The sequence below is a fragment of the Ictidomys tridecemlineatus genome, chromosome 4, assembly GCF_052094955.1.
Source record: "Ictidomys tridecemlineatus isolate mIctTri1 chromosome 4, mIctTri1.hap1, whole genome shotgun sequence".
NCBI lineage: Eukaryota > Metazoa > Chordata > Mammalia > Rodentia > Sciuridae > Ictidomys > Ictidomys tridecemlineatus.
In genome coordinates, this window is record NC_135480.1 from 52,015,309 (window position 1) to 52,031,738 (window position 16,430).

Genomic DNA, 16,430 nt, shown 5'->3' on the forward strand with positions numbered 1-16,430 from the left:
TTCCCTTGGGTACAATCTTCATTATGTGACCTCCCCCCCAAAAAAAGAAAGAGAGGCATCAAGACTGAAAATTTAAATAAAGGGAAGATTTGAATATTGAGAGATGAAGGAAGGCTTATCAAATAGAAGAGTAAGGGGCGGGAGTTGTGGCTCAGTGGTAGAGTGCTTGCCTAGCACATGTGAGGCACTGGGTTCAATTCTCAGCACTACATATAAGTAAATAAATAAAATAAAGGTCTATCAAAAACTAATAAAATTTTTTTTAAAAATACACAAATAAAGCAAAGACAGTAGTTAGAAAAGCATGTTTCTCTCCTGTATCTCTCTGTCTGGAATGTAAACTCTGCCATAACCAGGACTTTGACTTGCTCACTACCTTATATATAACACCTAAAATAGTAGTTAGCACATGGTAGGAGCTCAGTATTTGCTTGATGGTTGAATATGTCCCAATACTGGCTCTTTATTCACACTATTGACAGTGATCATTCTAAACAACAAATTGGGTGCAGTTATACTTCAATTTAATAAATTTGTTTCACATTATTAGCAAAAATTCTAAGAAAATGTTAACATTTAGGTGACTATAAAAATTTAATGATATTCAGGAAGTTTTAAATATGATAGAAAACTATTGAGAAACCCAGTCTTCTACATATTGGGAGGTAACCATGAAGGATGTGCTTTCAGTGATAACTACACATGTATAAACTCTATAGTACCTTTGTCCGCATGGACCGTATAGAAATGTTAATTCAAGTTCCAAAGGGACAGTGCATTTTGTGGCACAATTTCCAGAAATACTTTCATTAGTATTGTTTGTATGCTATTTAAGAACATACTCCATATCTTTAAAAAATCTGTTTGAACAGGGTGTTTTTAGTACATTCTAGATATTACCAGGAATGAGTGATAATGTTTTCCTTTGGTAATCAAAATCAGTTACTTTGAATCATTAACAAGGATTTTGAAACAAGTTCATGAATTATTCTGTATGTCTTATGAAGTGAAAATAGTTTTATTTATTGCCCCATAAATTTTAGCAGATCAAATAAATGAAACTATGACTAGTGAATTTTAAATAATGAATATGATGTTGGTGAATTGTATCAAACATTCAAGAAAAAAATGATATAGCATGACAAGATCTCACTAGACATTGATGTAGATGGAGAAGAAACGATATAAGTTCTTATTAGATAGTTTTACCAGTATTTTCTCCTACCATATGGTTTGTACTTTGATTTTCAACTTTGTGTGGGGTGTATATGTATATGTATATTTGTATTGAGAATTAAATCCAAGATCTTGCATATGCTAGGTAAGTGCTCTACCCCAGAACCACATCCACAGCTCAACAGTATCTTTTGTAGAGCACAGTTTAAAATTTGATTAAGTCCAATTTATTACTTTTTTCTTTATGGCTTTAAATCTGTGCCTTATCCATGGCTCACAAAATTTTTCCCATTTTCTTCTGAAGTTTTATAACATAAGCTCTTACATTTAGGTCTCCGGTTGAGTTAATTTTTATAAATGGTATGAGGTAATAGTTGAGTTATTTTCTTCTATGTGAATATCCTGTTGTTCCAGCACCATCTATAGAAAAGACTATCTTTACACCATTGAATTATGATAATGCCTTTCTTAAAAATCAGCTGTCTCTGTATACCTTGTTTCTCCCCTCCCTATTTTGTTCATTCATAGATGTGGTATAAATTTAAACTCTCCTGAGCATATTATTCATAAATTATTGGAATATTTTCTATCTTGCCTGAATTATATGTTTCCACAGATGTCATTTTAGAATTAATTCAGTACCCTAACACATTTGAGAGGCAAGAGAACAAAGAGGTTTAAAGCAAAAATAGTAGAGTAAGACTACTTAATTTCAAATTCTAACTTTGCGATTTGTGGCTATATAATCTCAGGCAAATAATTTAACCTTTAGAGGCTCAGTCCCTTCATCAACAAAATGGATATAATTATAGTATCTAGCCTACAGAAGTTTATGAAGATAAAATGAGCAGGCATGGTGGCGCATGCCTATAATCTCAGCAACTTGGGAGGCTGATACAGGAGGATTGCAAGTTTAAGGCCAGCCTCAACAACTTAGCAAGGCCCTGAACAACTTCAAAAAGGGGGCTGGGGATGTAGCTCAGTGGTAAAGCATCCATCAGAAGAAGAAGGAGGAGGAGAAGGAGGAGGAGGAGGGGAAGGAGAGGGAGAGGGAGGGGGAGGGATATTCATCAGAAGGAGGAGGGGGGAGGGGAGTTGTTTATAAAAGATATAAATGAAATAATTTATGTAACTTCATATTTAGAGTATTTCTGATATTTACTAAGCACTCAATAAATGTTAGGTGTTATTACCATATACCAGATACAATGCTCTAGTTTCCATACAAATAAAATTGAAACAGACTTAGTCAATTCAAAGAACTTAAACCATATCTTGATATTATTTGTCAAGGCCAGCATTCGCCTTCTATCTTAGCAAGTGTCATGGTGCCTATAGTGTTCAAAATTGCAATACATCCACTATGATTATATAATTTTATTTAATGTTAAAATATATTCTGAGGATAAAACTGTAATAAAAATTCTTTTGCCTATTGTGTATGTAGCATTGTACTTGGAAAAAGTAGAGAAATATGGGGCCACACCACATGGAAGTACCATGGAAGGAAAAGAAAAGTGTATATGACAAAGCAATTCATGAACAGTCTTCTTAGGGATACTAATGTAATAGAAATAAGTATAATGTGGAATAGAAGATGATAAATAAAACTGCTAACTAAACTGCAGCTTGTAGCAGGAAGAATATGATCCCATGTTGTTGAGGTGAGTTCATACCACAGAGCTAAGTCAACACTATGAAAGGTCTACAAGCCTGGCAAAACAGTTTGGTCATTATCCTTGTAACAGTAAGAACATGACTGAGATTTTTAACAGAAGAGTGAAGAGGTATTTTTGTTTTTTAGTTTTGTTCATAAGTAGAAAATACAAATGTTTTCAATGTTTCAGACAATTTCAAAACATTTTTTCATGAGCTATGTCTAATTAAATTCTAAAGGAAAGTCAGTTCTATAACAGGTTGTACCTTTCTATCTCATTTTTTTAATGTTTAAATATAACTTTTTTAGAAATTCCAAAGTTCTATGAAATAGGAATCTTGGCTATAACATTTCAAAAGTATGTAGGTTAAAGGTATGAAGTAATTGAGGATAATGAGAAATTAAGATTACAGGGCTCACTTCAATTTTAGCAAGAAAATTAAAGGTAAATTACACAGCAAATTTCAGAATAAAACATGTATAAGTGTTCAAGTCCTTGCAAGTTTATAAATTACTTGGTATGTTTGTAACTACAATGCTATTATGTAGCCAAAGCAAGGGGACTTCAGGAAATGTACTTATGGACAGATCCCCCAACAGATAACTGCAGTCTTCTGGAATGCAATTGCTTTGTCAATAGTTAAAGTCTTATTGTTTTAAAATTTTTCCATCTTTCAACCTAATTAGCTTAGAATGTCTCTAACGTGATTTGCAAAGAATTTCATATTTATATTTTGCAATCAGTGTTTGACTGGTGCACAGGTTTTAGACATGCACTACAATGTGTAAACATTTTGTAAGATAATAAATAGCTCTTTCTAGTCTAAATGTTTTATGATTGCTTAGTCCTTGCTAATTGGTCATGGATTGAAATCTCCCATTGTTTAATTTTTTTAATTTGTGGGAAATTTTTATAAATGAGTATGTGGGGCTTCATATCACAGCTGTTGTCATTTAAAGTTTGGACAGCATCATTACAAATGAAGCCCTGCTGTGAAATCAAAGTCAAAAGGCATCTTGGCATCCCAACCATTTCCTTGGGAGAAGATTACAGTTCAAGTCTGTTGAACTTTATTGCCTTGGGCCTCATGACAGTCTTCAGAAACATGCAAGGCATTTCTGTTAAGGAAATTCAGATGTGCTAGGACACAGATGACATTCTTGTGCATAGCAGTGTCCAAAGGGGGTGAGGAATGAATATCCACAGTTTTTGCTGTGTTCTGGGATTGTTTTCTAAAATCTAAGGAAATGTTGTAGACCATCAGTGTAGGAAAAGGTATGTTTTTTTCTGCATGCCCTGACAGTATTTTAAAATAAAAAACTGTAAACATGACTCTGAGATAATGACTATCTTCACATCATCTCCCCCGTCCCCATGGTTCTGGGGATTGAACCTAGGTCCTTGGCCTGCTAGCCAAAAAGTCATATTTCAGATGATGTTATCATTCTCTTTGAAGGAGGTTCTTTTATTGATTGATATGTCTTTTCTCCTCCAGTCCTGTCTGTAACACATGTGCCAGAGAGACATTACTCAGGTATCTGAAGCTAGTATTTTTCAAATTAAAACCAAAGACAACTTGATCCAACTTCAAATCTATGCACCCATTAATCAGATTTCAACAACAGTTTCCACAGAGACATCAATAAGGTCATGGTTGTCCTTCAAATTGTGAGTCCCATTCAGCCATAAATCCGTCTCAGTCATTTAAAATGTGTTCTTAGTTTTCATCTGTTTTCCCTCTTGGGATACTTTCCTGAGTTCTTTAACTACAACATGCCTGGCACATAGTAGGTACTCATTAAATATTGGTAAATGAATGAAAATTGTTATTCAAAGGTTGATCCTTCTATTTACTCTCAACACTCATTCTGGAAATCTAAGACCCAACAATATCATTAGTTTCTACTAATCTTTTGACTTTGAGACATTCTAAAAAGGCATGACTTATTCAACAGCTTGCCATAAATATTGATACTGCTTCTTATTTGCTACAGCAAAAATGCTGTCAAGCCAGGCATGGTGACATGCATCTATAGTTCCAGCTACTTGGGAGACTGAGACAGGAGGATCACTTGAGCCCAACAGTTTCAGGCCAGCCTGAGAAACCTAAGGAGATCCATTTCATTTAAAAAAAAAAAAAAGTAGATAATTACATTATTGTGTGAGATCCTAAGTTGTACCTTGCCTTAGTGATAATAACATTTATTGAGTTCACTGTACCAGACATAATTTTAAGTACTTTACATGCATTTTTATTTCTAACCTAATTACACTGTAGTCTGATCACTGTAACTATGATATTAATCTTTTGAAGTTTACTGATACTTATTTATGGCACAATATGAAGTCAGTTTTTCTAAATTCATCCAGTTGGTAGCATTGGCATGCAGAATACAGTAGATCAAAGAGGATTTTGTATACATTGTGTGTGTGTGTGTGTCCATTAGCTCCAACTTTTGAAATAGTTCTTTAAATTTTTTGTAAGATTCCGAAGTTTTCTACCTGTTTGACTTGTCAGCTACTAAAACCAATATATTAAAATTTTTCTGCACAATTACGAATATATTTTTCTTTCAGTTTTGCTTTATATATTTTGAGGCTAATTTATTAAGTTTATACACATTTAAAATGGTTACATCTTTCTAGTAAATTGAGCTATTTACCATTATGTAATGCTTCTTTTTATCTCTAGGAGTGCTTTCTGCTTTTTTTTTTTAAACAACAGATCCTTGGATTCTTGTTTTTGATTCACTGACAGCCTTTGTGTTTTAAAAAGAACACTGGATCCATTTGCGCTATTATTTTATTTTTATTTATTCTTTTCTAAATATTTCCATAGGTTTCTTTTTCTCTTATTTCTTATTTGCCTTTGAATTGTGTGTGCTTGTGATTGTCATTGTTTTTCTAGAAAGCATTTCATTTTTTTTTTACCTCAATTGAAATGGAAGTTATAAACCTATTTCTATTTTGTTGGTGGTGATATAATCTTTTTCTTTTTTTCTTTTTTATTACTGGGGATGGAACCCAAGATCATTTTACCACTGAGCTACATCCTCAGCCCTTTTTATTTTTCATTTTAAAACAAGGACTCACTAAGTTGCTTAGGGCCTTACTAAGTTGCTGAGGATAGCTTTGAACCTGCGATCCTTCTGCTTCAGCCTTCTGAGTTACAGGAATTACAGGCATGAGTCACCAAGCTCAGCAGATAATGCAGAATTTTTTTAAAGATTATTTAATTTATTAAAATCCAACTTCAGTCTATTTCCTTACCAAATACTGAAAAATCATGGTCTGTGCTACCATAATTGTATGTATTATTTATATCTTAATTTTAACACCCCCCCCAAAGATGTTGTTGGCATTGATTAATAGAGTCAAAGTGTGTTTTAGCCAGATGTGGTAGTGTATGCCTCTAGTACCAGCACTCAAGAGGCTGACAAAGGAGAATCACTTGAGCCCATGTGTTTGAGACTAGCCTCGGCAACATTGTGAGACCACACTAAAAAAAATAATAATAATAAGCTTCTTTCCTCTCATGTTATATTTGCTGATATTGTCAAGGATCCTGCTATTCAATACAAATTCTACGTATTTGCTTTGTACGAAAATGAGATGTTTCCAAGACATAACCATGATTTAAAAATGAACACAATATTGACTTCCAGGAAATATCCCAGAGACCTTATTCTGAACTTTCTTTTTCATCTCTCTTGTCCATGGGGGCTGGGGTTATGGCTCAGAGGTAGAGCACTCACATGTGCGAGGCCCTGGGTTCAATCCTCAAGACCACATAAATATAAATAAATAAAATAAAGATATTGTGTTCAACTACAACTAAAAAATAAATATTAAAAAAAAGCTCGTATCCTCTACTGCATTTTTCCCCTTGGCATATTTGGGATCCCCTCTAATTCTCAAAGCATCAAAGAATTGCAAAGGATTGGATAAAATCTTAGCATTCATTCTGTTCTGCCCACTTTTCAAGTGGCTGATTAACCATTTTTTCTTTTTTAATCTACTCAACTGTACCCTAATCATGTCAGAAGCCACCAATGGCCTCTTACATTTATCTTGACTTTTTCTCAAACTTTAACAAATTTCCTACGAAGCATTCAAAACTACTGGTCTTTCTTCTCCTGACATCTATGATACTGCTGTCTCCTAATTCTCTTTCCCCATCTTGATTTTCCATTACTTCATCTTTGTAAATATGTGTTTCCAAAGTTTCTATTTTTAGCTCCCTTTTCTCATTACTCTTTTGCATATATACCTTAATCCATTCACTTACTCATTTATACAATAAACATTAGTCAATATGATGAATTAATTGGAAGTATTCTATCTAGTATAGTATAGGAAATTTGAGCCTCTCTTTTAGTTATTTTTTTTAAATTGGTCAGAGAATATGAGCCAAATGAGAATGATTTTTTTATTACAGATTTCTCTTATTTTAGTACTCATTGGAGTTGAATATTCAATGCATTCTAAAACTTTTTCAGACTAACAATGCATGAAATTCAATTGAGAACTCTTTTAGCAGATCTTAGTACCAAATGTACTCATGCCAGGCAAGACTTGCTTTAAGGTAGATGGACACTTTTAGGCCATGACTTATGAAAGAAAGCTTCCTTTTGTCCTCAGGAATGTACTACACCCTCCCTGTTCTCATTGCTGGCCCTGCCAAGCCCCATTAGTATTTTGAAATAGGCCAAAGCTGTCTGTGATATGTTTCCACTTTGCCTTTTGACTCTTTCTTCTGCATTCTAGAGCCCTTGTCCCTGATAGTATCAGTGCACTTAAGCAGCTCTAAGCCTCCTACTGTTCTCCAGTTCAGGTGTCTTCTCTCCCACCTTCCCTCCTTAACACTCCAAACTTATTGTTGGAAGCCAAAAAAAAAAAACTCATATCCTGTGGGGGGGTGGGCGGAGCTGGGATTGTGCCTCACCGGTAGAGCACTCACATGAGCGAGGCCCTGGGTTCGATCCTCAAGACCACATAAATATAGATAAATAAAATAAAGATATTGTGTTCAACTACACTAAAAAATAAATATTTAAAAAAAAGCTCGTATCCTCTACTGCAAGAATAGGATGAAAACAATCAAGAACAAAAGGCAATGTCTAGAGGAAAAAGCATCACACTGATAAGTGGATAAATCTAGATTCTAGCTGTGGCTCTGTGGCTGACTTCTAAGCTTCATTTCTGTCATTTGGAAAGTGGAGAAATTGCACTGGAATAATTGATATCTAAGGTACCAACTCTTTAAAGTTTAAAGGTAGTTCATACAAATATGAATAACTGATGAATGAGGGATTTGCATTCTGATGAAAATAGCTACATTGTTTAAGGTTGGAGCTTTAATCGTTATATCTAACTCTCTTGGTAGGTGTTAGTTCAGCTTTTGCTACCCTTAGGTACTGTTCCAAGTCCTGCCTCTTTTGGCTCACTTTGTGTTTCACTGCCAATCAGGAAGGACTGATTAGTATCACTATACAAATATTCACCTGGTATAATGGCCCTGAGGTTCATCCGTGTCATAGCATGTGTCAAATTTTTAAGGCTGAGTAATATTCCATACTATGTGCAAATGTTATGTGCACACACCACATATATGGAGTGTCCACTTCCTCACCTGTTTGCATTCAGTTCTTATTTTTAGTTCTTTTGGGTATATACCCATAAGTAGATATGCTAGAGCATATAGTTATTGCATTTGTCTATATATATTCTGTTTTCTCATTCTGTAGTTTTGTTGTTTATTTGTTTTGAGGACCTTCTGTACTTTCTTCCACAGCAGCTGCACTATTTTACATTCCCACTGAGATTTTTCTGTCTATACTATTCCCCAAAATTTTACCTAATGGGTTTTAGATTCAGTGATAAACACTAAGAAGAAGAAATACTTTCAGTCTGTTATAAAATGCATTCCAATCTCAGAGATGATAAAATCTGAGATGAAAAATCTTAGACTCAATGAAATGCAGTAGGTAAATCTGCTATTTAAAAAACCCTCTAAATTTTTTGTGTATAAATTATACAAACTTTAACTGTCATTATAATAAATGAAGGTAGCTGTTCACCAATAGTATATAAAATGATGTCCTCCTCAAATGTATTTCTACTACATTTTTCTAAAAGAATATACTTCAGGGAGAGTTTCCTACCCCTCCTTCAACTTAGCTACTATGCCTTAGTGACAATTTGGAATAAAAGTAAAAACCTCACAGAACTTTAAATAGTATATCCCTCTATTTTGGTTTCCATATATTTGTGATTTCTGGTGAATATCCCATAATTTTCATTTGTCTTTGTTTCTTTTTAAGGATTGTTCAAGTTTAGAAGAATATAACATTGCAGCAGCATTACTCCCTTTGACCAGTGCTTTCTATAGGGTAAGTCTCATTGGTCTGTATATAAACTTGTTATGATTTGTATGAGTATATCCAGTTTGATTCCTCATGGAACTAAATAAACCCTGTCCTCTTAGTATACCTAAGACATAACCATGGTTATATTTATTATAACATTTATTGCATGCTATATATAGGAAAAGTTACATGGAACACTAAATCATCTCCTAATGCAACACCTGCACCCATTTTACCCTGTTTTCTTTTTCCTTATAACACCTGAAATTGTATTATATATTTATTTGTTTACAAGTTTTTCCCTTGACCACAGAAAGTAAATTCCATGAGACTAGGATATTGTCTCTTGTCTTTGCCACTATATCCTAATGCTACACAGTAAATAGTTATTAAATGAATGAATGAATGAATGACATAATTAGAGTTTAATGTAGTTGGCAATTTCTGTCAACCTTCTGAGAATTTTCTGTACTGTCCAAAGTGATTTTTAAAATTCTGTCATTATAACTTTAACACAAATATATTAGTTCTTACAGCAAACAAACCCAGCAAGTTCTCTTTATTGTCACATCCTATAAAGAACTAAACAACCACATTCTGAACCATGCATTTAATACATCCTTCTGAAATGTGTAATAGGAAATATTAAATCTGTGGCAACAGAATGACTCACTGTTGATCCATATGCAGAGTCAGCTTTATAAGGCAGTAAGTTAACAAGTTTGGCCAAATGCCATGCTGTTTTCCAGTATTATCAAACTTAATAATACTGTGCTATGTTTTAGAGGTGAGTTTACAGATATGATTGTTTTTATCTTAGTTTTTTGGTTTGGTTTTCAGGTAAATCAGTCAAGGCCCAATGGACAGCCAGAAACTTAACAGTAATTCAAGCAGATAGCTTTTAATATAAGGAGCTATTAAGTAGTAATGATAAAGAGAATCTAAAGAATATAGGAATCGAATTTGGGGAGCAGCTACTATCTCTAGAGCTCCAGAAGAGTACCTGAGAGAGAAATAAACTTGGAAAGGGCCTCCTCACCTCTGAGCTGATTCACAGATCTTTTTGGAAAGGTATTACTGTGGCCAATGATGGCTTAGACATTCACTGAGGTACCACAGAGCAAGACTGGCAAGCAGAAAACTGCCTGCCACAAGACATACTGTGAAACCAGCTACTAGAGTACTAGTGAAATTAAATAGAATGCCACCAGTTGGGATAATACTAAAACTTCTTCAGTAGCAAACACCTGTAGGTGTCCCACATCACAGTAGGTGATGCCACAGGAATAAAAAGGAAAAAGCACACCAGAACCAGGAAGAGAAGTCAGTTTCTACTGCAGTGTCCCTGTGCGCTTTTTACTGACAAAGCTTAATATCATACCCAGTGACAAAGGAAATGTTTATAAGGCCCAGTTCTAAGATCAGAAAGAACAGAAAAGAGGGATGGCTTTGGAACAAAGAGTGCATTGATAATTGGTTCAGAAGAGTTAGGGAAGGCAGATCACACTGATTTTTAAATATTTTCTAAATATATATCTTACAGAAAATTATTTTTTGTGCAATGTGGATTTGTTTATATTTATTTTTTCGCTGTAGTTGGACACAGTATCTTTATTTATTTATTTGTTTGTTTGTTTGTTTATTTATTTGTTTGTTTATTTATTTTTATGTGGTGCTGAGGATCAAACCAGGGCCTTGCATGTGCTAGGCAAGCGCTCTAATGCTGAGTCATAATCCTAGCCCCATAGTGGATTTTTTAATTCAGGAAGTAGATATAAATTGCATTAATCTGGCCACAAATTGCAGATGAGCCATCCTCATAACTGTCTAGCCAGTATAAACTCTTGGGACTTGCACAGCATTACTTCAGAGAATGGTCTCAGTTGTTTCTTACTTTTAAAATATTTTAGTAACATATTTATTTTTTTTTCAATGCAATAAAAGTTTATTGAGCATCTGGACATATAAAGTTACTATACTGGGCAGTATCATGGACAGCAACATAAATAAAACATCAACATGGCCTTAGGAACTTGTATTGTACTCTTTTTAAATTTTTTATTTGTTTTAATTAGTTATACATGACAGTAGAATGCATTTATGCAATTGGATATATCATACATAGATGGGATATAATTTTATTTTTTTGAGTGTACACCTTGCAGAATCATATTGGTCATGTAGTCACGTATATACATACAGTAATAATGTTTGTTTCATTCTACTATCTTTATCCCCACATCCCCTCTCCTTCCCTCCCATCACTTCCCTCTACCTAATCTAAGGTAATGCTATTCTTCCCTAATGCCCCCGGCCTCATTTTGAATTAGCATCTTCATGTAACTCCAACCATTTACTGGCAAATGCCATAATTTCACTCTTTTTTAAAGCTGAGTAATATTCCATTGAGTATATATACCCCTTTTTCTTTATCCATTCATCTATTGAGGGATACCTAGGTTGGTTCCATAGTCTAGCTATTGTGAATTGAGCTGCTATGAACAATGATGTGGCTGTATCACTGTATATGCTCATTTTAAGTCCTTTGGGTGTAAATCAAGGAGTGGGATAGCTGGGTCAAATGGTGGTTCCATTCCCAGTTTTCTGAGGAATCTCCATACTGCTTTCCATATTGGCTGCACCAAGTTGCAGTCCCACCAGCAATGTATGAGTGTACCTTTTTCACCACATCCTCGCCGACATTTATTGTTGCCTGTTTCTTGATGATTGCCATTTTGATAGGAATGAGATGAAATCTTAAGAGTAGTTTTGATTTGCATTTCTCTAATTGCTAAAGATGTTGAACACTTACTCATATATTTGTTGATCACTTGTACTTGTTCTTTGTGAAGTGTCTGTTTAGTTCCTTAGCCTGTTTATTGATTGGGTTATTTGTGGGGGTTTTTTTGGTGTTAAGTTTTTTCAAGTTCTTTATATATCCTAGAGATAAATGCTTTATCAGAGGTGCATGTGGTAAAGATTTTCTCCCAATCTGTAGGCTCTCTCCTCACATTATTAATTGTTTCCTTTGCTGAGAAGAAGCTTTTTAATTTGAATCCATTCCATTTATTTATTCTTGATTTTACTTCTTGAGTTTTAAAAATCTTATTAAAGAAGTTGGATCCTAGGCTGATGTGGTAAAGATTTGAGCCTATTTTTTCTCCTATTAGATGCAGGATCTCTGTTCTAGTGCTTAAGTCTTTGATCCACTTTGAGTTGATTTTTGTGCGGTTGAGAGATAGAGGTTTGCTACATATGGATTTCCAGTTGTGCCAGCACCATTTGTTGAATAGGCTATCTTTTCTCCAGTGAATGTTTTTGGCACCTTTGTCTATTATGAGATAACTGTATTTATGTGAGTTTGTCTCATGTGTTCTCTATTCTGTATAATTGGTCTACAAGTCTATTTTGATACCAATATCATGCTGTTTTTGTTATTATAGCTCTGTAGTATAGTTTAAGGTCTGGTATTGTGATGCCTATTGTTTCACTTTCCTTGCTAATGATTACTTTAGCTATTCTGGATCTCTTATTTTTTCAAATAAATTTCATGATTGCTTTTTCTATTTCTATGAAGAATGTCATTGGGATTTTAATAGGAATTGCATTAAATCTGTATAATGCTTTTGGTAGTATGGCCATTTTGACAGTATTAATTCTGCCTATCAAGAGCATGGGAGATGGTTTCATCTTCTGAGGTTTTCTCCAATTACTTTCTTTAGTGTTCTGTAGTTTTCATTATAGAGGTCTTTCACCTCTTTTGTTTGATTGATTCCCAGGTATTTTATTTATTTATTTATTTGCAGCTATTGTGAATGGAGTAGTTTTCCTAATTTCTTTCAGTGAATTCACCACTGATATATAGGAATGTGTTTGATTTATGGGTATTGATTTTGTATCCTGCTATAAGTTGAAGAAGGAAATATCACAACAGACATGTCTGAAATACAGAAGATAATTAGAAACTATTTTGAAAATTTATACTTTATAAAACAGAAAATATCAAAGACATCAACAAATTTCTAGAGACATATGACCTACCCAAACTGAATGAGGAGGTCACCCATGATTTGAACAAATCAATTTCAAGTAATGAAATAGAAAATGCCATCAAAAGCCTACCAACCAAGAAAAGCCCAGGACCAGATGGATTCTCAGCTGAGTTCTACAAGACTTTCAAAAAAGAATTAACACCAATACTCCTCAAAGTATTCCATGAAATAGAAAAGGAGGAAACCCTTCCAAACTCATTCTATGAGGCTAATATCACTTTTAGACTAAAACCAGACAAAGACACATCAAAGAAAGAAAACTTCAGACCAATATCCCTGATGAACATAGATGCAAAAATTCTCAATAAAATTCTGGCAAATAGCATACAAAACAGTGCACCACGATCAAGTGGGATTCATCCCAGGGCTGCAGGGGGTTGGTTCAACATACAGAAATCAATAAATGTAATTCATCATATTAATAGTCTTAAAAACAAGAATCATATGATCATCTCAATAGATGAAGAAAAAGCATTTGACAAAATACAGCACACCTTCATGTTCAAAACACTAGAAAAACTAGGAACATACCTCAACATTGTAACAGCTATATATATTAAACCCAAGGCCAGCATCATTCTAAATGGAGAAAAATTGAAAGCAATCCCACTAAAAACTGGAACAAGACAGGGATGCCCTCTTTCACCACTTCTATTCAACATCATCCTTAAAACTCTAATCAGGGCAATTAGACAAAACGAAGAAACTAAAGGGATACAAATAAGTTAAGAAGAACTCAAACTATCACTATTTGCTTATGATATAATTCTATATCTAGAAGATCCAAAAAATTCTACCAGAAAACTTGATACTCTTTTTTAATTACAGCAAATTATTTTTTAAAAAAATTAAACTGGTTGAGAGGAAATGCTTTCAGTTTTTCTCCAAGTATATGGCTTTGAGTTTATCATCTATAACCTTTATGGTATTGAGGTAAGTTTCTTCTATCGGTAGTTTCTCCAGTGTTTTTAACATGACTGGGTGCTGAATTTTGTCAAAGGCTTTTTCTGCATCTGTTGAGATGATCATGTGATTTTTGTCCTTTATTTTTGTCCTTGTGATGAATTACATCTATTGATTTACATATATGGAACCAACCTTGTATCCCTAGAATGAATCCAACTTGGTTATGGTGTACATTCTTCTTAATGTGTTTTTAAATGCTGTTTGCTACTATTTTATTAAGAAATTTTTTTAGCTATGCTCAACAAGGACATTGGTCTGTAGTTTTCTTTCCTTGGCATGTCTTTATCTAGTTTTGTTATCAGAATTATACTGATATTGAATGAATTTGACTGTTCTTTACCTTTCTGTTTCATGGGATAATTTGAGGAGAGTTGATGTTAGTTATTTAAAGTTCTGGTAGAACTCAGCCAAGAATCCATCTGGTCCTGGGCTTTTATTTGTGGGAAGGCATTTTATTACTGCTTCATATTATTTTATTATTGCTTGATATTGGTATGTTTGGGTTTTCTATATTCTCATGATTCAATTTGGGTAGGTCATATATGTTTAGGAATTTATCAATATCTTCTAGATTTTCCAGTTTATTGGCTTGTAAGTTTTCAAAATAGCCACAGTGCCACAAACCAGATGGACATTTTCTTAAATATACATGGCTAGGAAATTCAGGTAGTATAGAAAAATACAAAATGCAAAGCAAAAGCTCCCTTTCCTAGCACTAACCCATCTCCTCTAAATAGTTTCCTTTGGGGAATGGAAGGAGTTATAAATTATTGCCTATCAGATAAAAACTGTTCTTTTTTTTTTTTTAAGGAAAGGATAAAACCATTGACAATATTTTTTCACCTTGTTTTTTTTAATGTGTGTGTGTGTGTGTGTATTTTAGTTGTAGTAGGACACAATACCTTTATTTACTTTTTTTACGTGATGCTGAAGATCAAACCCAGCGCCTCGCATGTGTTAGGCTAGTGCTGTACCACTAAGTCACTACCGCAGCCCCTCACCTTGTTTTTTTATTCAGTTAGGAGTACATACTGGAGATACTTCCACAATAATACATAGACTTGTTTTTATTGTTTTGTGTTTTGCAGTGCTAGAGATCGAACCCAGGTCTTGTACATGCTAGACAAGCACTCTACTACTGAATTACATTCCCGTCCCTACTCAATTGTTTTTAATGATTGTATATATTTTTTTCTTTTTGCAGTTCTGGTGTATACATACTTACTATTCTTGTAAAAGTAGTGTATTTCATTGGCCCAAACAAAAAGTGATACTTATCTTTTAGAGCTCTACTTAGTATAAAAGTATCCAAGAGTTTCCATTTGTAACATTACCTATCTTAGCTCCTTAGGAATCAGTAGTACAATAACCATCCACAGATTTAGGATTTTTTTCCCCCCTAGATTGAAAATTAACAGTTCCTTTTCACTTTTCTTCAGTTTCAGTAAGTTATGTGTAATTCATGCTAACTTAACTTATGAAGGCTTCTTTGGCAGTGGTACCTTATTAATAGCTTTAAACTGTTTAAACTTTAAAGAGTTTAAACTGTAGTATTTTCACATGAAAAAATAATGTAATCTTTTATATTTATACATGCTTATTTTTACCTTGTTCTTTAATTTCCAATTTAGCAAACATTTATTAGATCTGCCAAGCCTTGGTCTGTGCCTGATGCAGAGTCACAGTTCAGTAACATGCTTCTTACCCTCAAGAAATACACCAATGGCTTCTCTATCCATTAATCAGCTATTAACAGTAGAGGATCATTTACAAACGAATAACATTGGGCTACTCTTTTTTTAGGTCATTTTTCTTTAAATATTGTTAAATTAAGAGCCAGAGTATGTCTAAATATTACATTTTAGAAGAAAAAAAAATATGAAACCCAATAGGGCAGGAATAGAACGAAACTAGGATACATTACATCAGGTAATATAGATGAAGTTTCCTGATATCTATGAAATTATGACAAATCCCTCCCATTACTTTTTTGAGGCACATTTGTTGTTTATTGATATTCAAAATGACTCCCAGGAGAGCTAATATTCTCCTTTGATACTATTATTATAGTTTATTTTTACCCTGGGAAGAAAAATAAATACCTTATTTACCTTAAATTCAAGCACCCTGAAGTGAAACCTTCACAAATTCCAAAGATCTCCCATGTGTACATAGCACTTTGAAGAAGTTTTGTTGATCAAAATAGACCC

The 16,430-nt window shown here is 33.8% G+C and overlaps 1 protein-coding gene across 7 annotated transcripts in view; it reads left to right on the plus strand.

The window, feature by feature from the left end:
* Sbf2 (SET binding factor 2) overlaps positions 1–16,430 on the plus strand; it is a 401,965-nt gene that overhangs the window by 269,958 nt on the left and 115,577 nt on the right. For all 7 annotated transcript variants that reach the window (XM_078046492.1, XM_078046499.1, XM_078046494.1 and 4 more), the window contains one exon: positions 9,158–9,226. In XM_078046492.1, the coding sequence (XP_077902618.1) occupies positions 9,158–9,226 (69 nt within the window). The remainder of the gene's footprint in view (positions 1–9,157; positions 9,227–16,430) is intronic.